This window comes from Etheostoma cragini, chromosome 21 (genome assembly GCF_013103735.1).
Source record: "Etheostoma cragini isolate CJK2018 chromosome 21, CSU_Ecrag_1.0, whole genome shotgun sequence".
NCBI classification, from domain to species: Eukaryota; Metazoa; Chordata; class Actinopteri; order Perciformes; family Percidae; genus Etheostoma; species Etheostoma cragini.
Window position 1 is genome coordinate 1,299,628 of NC_048427.1, and position 9,908 is coordinate 1,309,535.

Consider the following 9,908-nt stretch of genomic DNA (forward strand, 5'->3'; position numbering starts at 1 on the left):
TTTAACATAGGGGGGTGTATACTTATGCCCCTGTATTTTAACATAGGGGGGTGTATACTTATGCCCCTGTATTTTAAGAGAGGGGGGTGTATACTTGTGCCCCTGTATTTTAACATAGGGGGGGTGTATATTTATGCCCCCTGTATTTTAAGAAAGAACATTTATTTATTTACAATACATTATTCAATCAAAAAGAAAACTGGTGTCCTTAAAGGTTGAAGTTTTCCTAATTATTTTAATTAAGGCGATAAGATCAATTTCCAAAAGACGATCTTTTATTCCTCTTTTTAGTCAACTTTAGCACGGTTTCATGAACTTATGCTCACCTCTGTATCTTGCACACGTCTCCAAATATCAGAAGGTTGAGAACCAAAATCACAGCATAGATTTCTTTTATATGGTGCTTCTCTGAGTGTTAAATAATAATAAACTCAAACCATTTAAGAATATGAAAGCCACAGATGCATCCTTCAGGACAAAAAACCCCAAAACCACCACAACACCCAGGTCTTTACCCGTCCACCAGGCCCTGCTTCTCCATCAGTCTCTGCGTCTCCTTCCTGGACACACCACCGTGAAACCACGGCTGGCTCTTGTGGATGGCTACAAACAAACAAACAAACACACACACACACACACACACACACACACAGGCAGTGAGCAAACACACAGAGGGATTTATCCCAGAACTACAGACGCCCCCCCTTCAGGACCTGGTCTGCTCTCGTGTGGACTTACAGGACGGCCTGGCGCCAGGGTTTATGTTGGGGAGACTGCACCTCAGGGCTTCTCTCCTCTGCACCCGAGAAGAGAAGCAGAAACAGGAAAGAGACACAACATCAGACGTCTGTGGAGGCGCTCGACAATCAACCATCACTTGTATTAATAACGGAATTTTTAACTGCACGTATTAATATTTAGATAGATAGATAGATAGATAGATAGATAGATAGATAGATTGTTATTGATCCCAAGAAAAATGGGAAATTCCTGTGTTACAGCAGCAAAATCAGTCACAAAGCACAGAATATAAAGGAAATACTAGGAAAAATATACATAAATACAATATACATATAATACACAAATAATAATACATAATTATAAAGTAAAAAGACAAATATGTTTGAATATGTACAGGATGGGGGAACAAAAATGTGCGACTGCTTAAATAATATGCTAAAATGTGCTAAAATGTAAAAATGTATGCTTCATGTAAATGTAAATAAACCAGTTGTGCAGGTTGCATTAGTGCAGTAGTGTGGTGTCTAAAAGTCTCATCTAGCACCCAGAGATGACATGTTAAAAAGTGTTATTGCTTGTGGTATGAATGATTTTCTGTAGCATCATTATTTTAACATCTAAAAATAAAATCCTAATTCATTCTTTTAACATAAACTTAAGCTTACATACTGCCAAAGTACTGCACATACACTTACCTGTACAACATATATACTCTCACGTACCGATACTACTTGTTATTGTTGTGCACATGACAAATAAAACCCATTATTACCTCATCTATCCCTTTCTGTTTTGACTAATGTATTTATATTCCCACTACATATATCTACAGTACATATGTGCACAATAGCCTGATTTTAAAAATACACTTTTCCATGTTTAAAGCTAATACTATTGAAATATTTTACATAACCTTTTCCCAAATGATTAAATTGCCGTGACTTATGCAGGTTTTTCATGACCGTATGATGTCATAAACAGGACTGATCCTGTAAGCGGATCTGGACTAGCCATGCAGGATTACTTCCTCTTTATCAGTCTTTTTATTGATCACCCTCTTTTCCCCCTACCAGCGCTGCAGCCAGGCCTCCCTCCCTCCATCCCTCCCTCCCTCCTTCTCTAACAGTTGCACATTTTGTTTTCCCATCCTGTATATATTCAAAAATGTGTTCTTATATTTTTATTCCTATTATTAATTTCATGTTTATTGTATGTATGTATATTTTTCCTAGTATTTAATTTGTATTTATTTGTCCTAGTATTTCATTAATGTTCTGTGCTGTGTGACTGATGTATGTTTGCTGCTGTAACAACATCATTTTCTCTCTCTCTCTCTCTCTAACTCCCTCCCTCCCTCCACTCATCCGTCCCCCCTCCTCACCCTCCAGGCTTGGCCCTCCTCCCTCTCGGCGCTCTGGGCCTCCGTCGGGTTCTGGATGACCCGTCCGCCGGCCTTCCCTGAGAAGTCCATGGCCACCAGGCTCGCCTCCGACTGCGCCTGCTCACACAGCGAGACAAACAGCGTGTGTGTAACGGCAGAAACGTGAGACAACGCTACAGAAAATGACTTCATGTCTGAATCTGAGGAGCTCACTTTGTCATCTGGGAGTTTGGTTCCTTCCCGGCTCTGCGGGGCCGACTTTGAAAGCTGGTAGTTGCACTGAAGCTGCTTCCCATACTGATCACACACAAACAAAATAAAACACGTCAGTGATTTTAACGTCTATACTCTGGCTGCTTCTACACCACCATGTTTCAATCATACGCAGCATTAAGAGACAAAAACGATCCCCGTCCACACAAGACTTGTATCTCCAGTAGCAGAACTAATCTCCGTCCATATTAACACGTCTGACATCACATATCACATGACCATTCACACACATACTGGTCATGTGCATGCCCGTGTAAACAGGAAGAAGATTGTCTGATGTTACTCTGCGATTGCAGTTGAAAATACAACAATGGTGCAAAGTGAGAGCATGGATGTATTATGGAGAGACAACGAGGTAGAACGGTGACTGAAAGGTGTGTAAGCTACATAACCGATGAGATTGACTGACGTGCATCATTGTCTCCAAATGTCCCCATTTGTTCCCGTCCAGACAACAGAGCAACTCCGGAGTTTTCAAACCAAGACAAAGGGCAGCAGTGTTTCCGAATGTCTCCGTAATAGGGGCTCGGAAACACAGCCAAATATATTTGTTTTTGAACCAACGCGTAGTAATGTCCAGTAGATGTAGCCTCGTGACAGGCGATGAAGACGATATTCTTTACATTTCAAATGTAATCAGCTGTATTTTGCAAAATAGGAAATATAAATAAACAGAATGGTTGCAAAGTATGAAAAACAGAAAGACTGAAAACCTTGAACAGTCTGAATGCGGACGTCCAACACGTTCGTATCTGTTCGCTCTCGGCACACAGGATCTTCAGGTCCTGAGTACGGATGGGATTTCTGAAAGGCTGCACACACACACACACACACACACACACACACACACACACACACACACACACACACAGAGACGCACACACACACACACATAGAGAGACACACTCATGTCAGACGGATCTTCGACTGTTCCAGACACCGTCTTCTGTCTGGTTTGAGGACATTTTTCTGTCTCTTTGACGCCCGGAGGAAGTGGTTACCTTGATGCAGAAGGTGAAGTCTGCAGGCGCGCCGTACAGTTTACGGCTGTTAACCACAGTGTAGACGTTCAAATCATCCAGATCAGCCACATACTGCAGGTGACGAGGCTCCTACACACACACACACAACACACACACAGACACACACACAACACACACACACTTAGAACGACTCAAAGTCTTGGTTCTGTTTTATAATGTGGAAGTTTGACTTGACTCGCTAACCTTGGACGATCCCTTGGTGGAGCAGTAGAGTCCGGAGCGGCGGAGGAAGAAGTAGACCTTCTTCCAGGATTTGCGACTGGACTCTTTGACCTGCAGGAAGCCCTGAATCTCTGGACACGTCCCAGACTTCAGCAGGTTCTGAGGAACACAGATGGCTCAGCGGCTTAAGCTTAAATTTGCCCCTAAATATTTAGTCACTGTATGTGCTTTATTTTATTACAAAAATAGTAACAAAAAAATAATTAAATTCACTATTTACTCAGTTGTTGTGCAATTTTTTAAACTAACTGATGGATGATTTCTGAGCTGCAATCATCACAAGAGTGTCCCTGTGTGTGTGTATAGGGCCGGGAAATACAGCTTTAAAAAAAATTACAATTTAAAAACTTCCAAACAAAGACAAAAGAGCACTTAGTTTTTTTTAAATTGATGTGATTGAGGCACCCGATTTCATTTCGTTCACCTTAATGAGCTCTGACGACGTCATCCCCTTGCCGACATCTGCGCTGTCGGAGATCATGCACTCTGGGAAGAAGAGCTGAGAGACCGGAAGGACAGGTGTGTCATTAAAAAATGAAAAGAAATCCTTATTTACAAGACAAAGAAGCAGCTTCTGCTGCCGTCTGCGCCGCTGTCACGTCAACATCATCATCATCATCATCATCATCATCATCAGGATTGATCTAAAACATGCAGATGAAACACACCCTGAAGGACTCCTGCTCCTCTGTTTAACCTTTAGAGGCCACATTGGTGGTGATGGTGCAGTGGATAAAACCCATGCATGTGGTGTGGGAGATCTGGGTTCAACTCCCACTGCGATACATCCACCAATGTGTCCCTGAGCAAGACACTGAACCCCTAGTTGCTCCAGAGGTGTGCTGCCTCTGGTATACAGTGGTGCTCATAAGTTTACATACCCATGCCTAAGTTGACTAAAAAGAGGAATAAAAAAAAATAAATCATCTTTTGTAAACAGATGTTAATGCCATCACTAAAAGAAAAAGAAGGAAAAATCCAACATTTCACCAACATACATGCCATAAAATCATCTCTTATACAAATCAAACCAGCTATTCGTCTAACTGAAATAACACCATGCCATAGGGGGAAGTATACGGGGTGTATACTTATGCCCCTGTATTTTAACATAGGGGGTTTATACTTATGCCACTGTATTTTAACATAGGGGGGTGTATACTTATGCCCCTGTATTTTAACATAGGGGGTGTATACTTATGCCACTGTATTTTAACATAGGGGGGTGTATACTTATGCCCCTGTATTTTAACATAGGGGGTGTATACTTATGCCCCCTGTATTTTAACATAGGGGGGTGTATACTTATGCCCCCTGTATTTTAACATAGGGGGGTGTATACTTATGCCCCCTGTATTTTAACATAGGGGGGTGTATACTTATGCCCCTGTATTTTAAGGAAGAACATTTATTTATTCATGAAACATTATTCATTCACAATGAAAATTGGTGTCCCTAAAAGGTTGGATTTTTCCTTCTTTTTTTAATTAAGCCATTAAGATCTATTTACAAAAGATGATTTTTTTATTCCTCTTTTTAGTCAACTTAAGCATGGGCATGTAAACTTATGAGCACCGCTGTATATAACAATTGTAAGTTGCTTTGGATAAAAGTGTAAGCTAAGTGACATGTAATGTAACATGATAACTTACAGGATTATAGAGGATTCTGTTTAGGATTGTGATTAAGGAGGATTGATTACTGTGATTATCTTGCATGTACGCATCTGAAACACACCTTGATGCTCCTTTTTTTTAACATAAGCGTTAAGTAAATGTATGCAAAGATAAGCCACGTGTGCACAAAAGCAACAGGTGTCTCAGAGGGATACCGAGATCCTGCAGGTCTCTTTGTTTGCATACGCAGACGAAAATGGATCTGAGTGTGCAAATGACTCTGGAGCTGAAGTGTAGACTGACAAAATGAGTCAGCTACTATTTTAATAGTTGATCAATCGCCCCAATAGAGAAAGAAATCGCAAGAAATTCTCTTGTTCAAGCCTCTTGAAATAAAAATGTGTGTTGCTCTCACAATTTTGATCACTTTTGAATCCTTTAAATCGGTTAAAAGTACCAAATATTCCCTCATAACGACTTCTAGATTGTTAAGGATTTGTCTCATGTGATTGTAAAGTGAATATTTTGGGGGTTTCAGACTCTTGGTGAAACCAAACAAGACATTTTAACACATCACCTCAACCTCTGGCCTTTATTTAACTATTATTATTATTATTATTATTATTAATATTATTATTAATTATTTGGGCATTTGACCCTCGTGTTGTCTTCTTGTCCACCCTGCAACTTTTTGGAGTTCTGGATCAAACCTTTAAATTAAATTAAAACTCGTCTTCAACATCAACTTTATCAACACTTTCTTGTAGTATGTTTTCCCCATTTTTTGTGTCATTTGTTTCAACAATTTTTTTCCAAGTTTGTCACTTTATTTGCACATTTTTGTCAATTTCTTTTTGGACATTTTTGTCACTTTTTTAAGCTTCTTTCACACGCTTTTTAAATCACTTTTTAGAGTAAAAAAAAACGCTCTTTCATCATTTTTCTTTTAAAAGCTATCAAATTGAATGAAAACCCCAAATGCAATGCAATGAAAGTACTGAACTGATCATTTATTTTACTTTTAAAGAGTAATGGTTGTACGGAACCATCCATGTTGCTTTTTTGGACAAGTTGGTTGAAAGAAACCCAAATTTCTGATATAGAAACTTTATGAAAATGGTCACATTTGACTAGAGGACAACAGGAGGGTCAATAAACTGACTATTAAGGGGAGACACTACAGGTGAATAGGGTACAACTCTAACTAATAGGTAAAGTGAATCTATGCCTTCTGGAGGCAGTGTGGGCGTCCTTAAAGGAGACACCAGTGGGACGTCCATCAGAACCAGTTCCTAGTGTGTCACCTTAGTTTAATAACACAGACAAAAGATCTGATGTCATGTAATACCTCAGGTGTAAAGGCAACATGTCTGCACCAGCACGCAAACCTGCCACTCATTCATTTTCTCCTTTGTTATGCAAAGGCAGGATGGACCTTTGTTCTGTCTCGTGTTGTTTTGATGACATTTTCCAGAGCTTGTGTCATTAAAAAAGACAATTAGGGCGCAAAATGAACTAAGGGGTTAAAAGCCATGGGTACCTAATCAACCCTTCTCTGGTATTTGTGACCAGTTTTAGCCCAAACCCCTAATTAGCTCATAAAGCTAGTTGACAGGGCACGCAAAAGTAGAAATAAATCACTATACAATACACACATACACACAGTACACATACAGACATATATACATGCACACACACATACATACATACATACATACATACATACACACAGTACACATACATACATACATACATACATACACACAGTACACATACAGACATATATACATGCACACATACAGAACACATACATCAATACATACATACATACATACATACATACATACAGTACACATGCATACATACACACCTGGACTTAAATTCACACCTGGTCCCTTTATCACTTTAACACTGGACTCAACACTGACACTTAAATAATAATTTATGGTCTTTTCTTTGTTTACTTGACGAATGTTCTTATTGTTGTTATTATAATTAATGTTAATGTTATTTTGTTGTCTTTATACTGTCTTTTTTATCTATTTTTTATTTCCTTTTCTTGCTAAAACCGCTGCTGGAACTTTCAATTTCCTCGCGGGAGTCATCCCAAAAGGAGTAATAAAGAGAAGTCTAAGTCTATTTCTGTGCCAATAATAAGGCTCAAAATAGCACCACACTTCCACAGTAGCATAATGAAGGTCCCTACATGTAAACCGAAGCATTGAGAACTTTGTAAGTGTACAGACGGTTTATTAAAAAGATATATCAGTCACGACCAGTTAAACCACGAACGCCTCGCTTGAGCTACGTTACTGGTTACACAGCGTCGGTACTGTCTTTATAATATATCTTTTTAATAAACTGTTTGTTCACTTACAAAGTTCTCAATGCATGATTTCCATGTAGGGCCCTTATTTTGCTCCCGTGGAAGTGTGGTGCTATTTTAAACAATGTTAGTGGTATAAAAATAGTGATTTATTTCTACTTTTGCGTTCCCCAACAACTAGCGCTATAAGCTAATTTAGCATTTGCACTAAAACTGGTCACATTTGATTAGCGGGAAAACAAAGTCCCAGAGAACGGTGGACTTGGCAACCGTGTGTTATCACCCCCTAGTAGGGCTGAACGATATCGTGTTTTAGCCTCGACATCGTGATGTGCGCATGCGCGATAGTCACATCGCAGGACGTTGCGATATTGACGCTAAAACTTTGTTGCGGCTTAATAGAAAAGTAAACTTCCGCCGTTCTCCTTTTACATGATTATCACCGGCCGACCCTTCCCCTTTAAGACAGGTAGCCATGTGGACAGCGTGTGTGTGTGTGTGTGTGTGTGTGTGTGTGTGTGTGTGTGTGTGTGTGTGTGTGTGTCGTTAGTTAGCAACATGAAGTCACTTTCATTCACGTTAGCCTGGACTGATTATTACATGAATATAATTGTGTCATGCTAGTCAACCAGTGTATTTCTACCCGATATCCCTCCAAAACCACTGAAGAAGAGCAACGTTAGTCACATTAGAAGAGATCCTTTATCTTCCATGTAGATGAACTCCTCTACAAAATCACTGCAGTAGTTGAGAATGATTTATTATTTCCAAATAGAGCTATTTATGTAATCTTTTAAAAATGAACCTCTTTTTTTATATTGCAATATATATTACTGAGGGGGGGATAAATATCGCAATGTCAGATTTGTCCTTTAAACGTTGATGCGTACCATTGGTTTCCTGAAGAACTCGTACTTGGCGTAGTTTTTGCAGAAAACGAACCTCGTGTCGCCCTTCAGAGCCCAGGTGGCCTGAACCTCCAGCACGACCTCATGGTCCTCCAGACATCTCTCTGAGGGGACAAGCAGAACCGGTTTAACCCTGGTGTGGCGTTCGGGTCTGTGGGACCCGTTTTCACTGTTAAAAGATAAATTATGCTATTATTTCTTATTTAACTCACTGGCTTTGTCTCATTTTCTGTGAATAACATTAAACAAAACTGGTTTTCAATGATTGCACACAATATGCCCCCCCCACACCCACACACACACACACACACACACACACACACACACACACACACACACACACCTATTACATATAAGGTGGTCGGGTCTAATGGACATGAGTATAATTAATTGTTAATTGATTGTCTCACAGAAAAGTACAAAATGTTACATTTCAGGCATTTTCACCTGTTAATTTAACAAATTAAGAAACAAGCACCATTAACGATTAAACAAAAATGTTGTTTCTATTGTTTTACCTTTTATATAATAACAATATAGTAATAATAATAATAATAATTTTATAATTTCCTCGTTTTCGCACAAAAAACAAAAATGACCATATAACCAAACATGTGATCTCATGGGGCAAATAGCAAATATGAACCATAACTGATGTATATATCATTGGTAATTGAGCTATAATGAACATGTATGATGTATTTTTACATGATTTGCTATGTCTGTATTGATCTAAAAGCCTAATAACGTGGTGGATCCACCAGACCCGGGAACATTGGCTGTGTCCCAACAACATGAACACCACACAAGGGTTAAAAGCCATTTTACACCCTTTAGGTTAAGGTTTTAATGTTTATTGCAGTGCCGGTCGTACCCAGGCCCAGGGTGGGGTGGAGCTCCAGGAGAGCCCAGTTCTCCTGGTCGCTGCAGTGGGCGGTCTGGACCAGCATGTGGCACACCTCTCTGGCCGTCGCCCCCCGGGAAACCCACACCGAGCGGCTGTGGCTGTCCTCGCCGTACACCTTTATCAGCTGATGGAGGAGAGGAGCAAATATTCAGGAAGAATGAAGAGGTGCCGTCAATCCAGGAGTGTGGTCGGCATTTGGAAAGATGTCATAGAAACAGTTTGCTAGATCGGATTTTTATACTATACTACTAAGGTAGTCTCAAGTGGGTTAGGGTTTAGGGTTTTACACAGAGAAAGACAGACTCGAAGGGAAGCACTTTAAAGAAAAAGTGTGAATGTGTAGTGTCGAAAACAGACAGGAAAGGCAGCGCTAGATCGGCTTGATTAGTGTGAAGAAGAGTCCGAGGAGACGAAAGGTAACGTCTCTAAAAATAGAGTCGTGAAGGGTAGAGACACTGAGGGGGATCACCAAAGGAAGCACTAACATGGAC

The 9,908-nt window shown here is 40.0% G+C and overlaps 1 protein-coding gene and 1 long non-coding RNA gene across 4 annotated transcripts in view; one reads left to right on the top strand and one right to left on the bottom strand.

The window, feature by feature from the left end:
* Positions 1-9,908, bottom strand: part of grb7 (growth factor receptor bound protein 7) — a 30,408-nt gene that overhangs the window by 11,401 nt on the left and 9,099 nt on the right. For 2 of the 3 annotated variants that reach the window (XM_034860625.1, XM_034860626.1), the window contains 10 exons: positions 9,385-9,541; positions 8,493-8,614; positions 4,085-4,159; positions 3,622-3,759; positions 3,397-3,507; positions 3,109-3,207; positions 2,336-2,419; positions 2,123-2,239; positions 739-796; positions 499-603 (listed from right to left, as the gene is read on the bottom strand). In XM_034860625.1, the coding sequence (XP_034716516.1) occupies positions 512-603; positions 739-796; positions 2,123-2,239; positions 2,336-2,419; positions 3,109-3,207; positions 3,397-3,507; positions 3,622-3,759; positions 4,085-4,159; positions 8,493-8,614; positions 9,385-9,541 (1,053 nt within the window). In that variant the 3' untranslated portion in view covers positions 499-511. The remainder of the gene's footprint in view (positions 1-498; positions 604-738; positions 797-2,122; positions 2,240-2,335; positions 2,420-3,108; positions 3,208-3,396; positions 3,508-3,621; positions 3,760-4,084; positions 4,160-8,492; positions 8,615-9,384; positions 9,542-9,908) is intronic. The other variant, XM_034860627.1, reaches the window with a different exon arrangement.
* Positions 6,457-9,908, top strand: part of LOC117937015 — a 15,591-nt gene continuing 12,139 nt past the window's right edge. The window contains exons 1-2 of the long non-coding RNA XR_004655078.1: positions 6,457-6,468; positions 7,708-7,711. This is a non-coding gene — a long non-coding RNA (uncharacterized LOC117937015). The remainder of the gene's footprint in view (positions 6,469-7,707; positions 7,712-9,908) is intronic.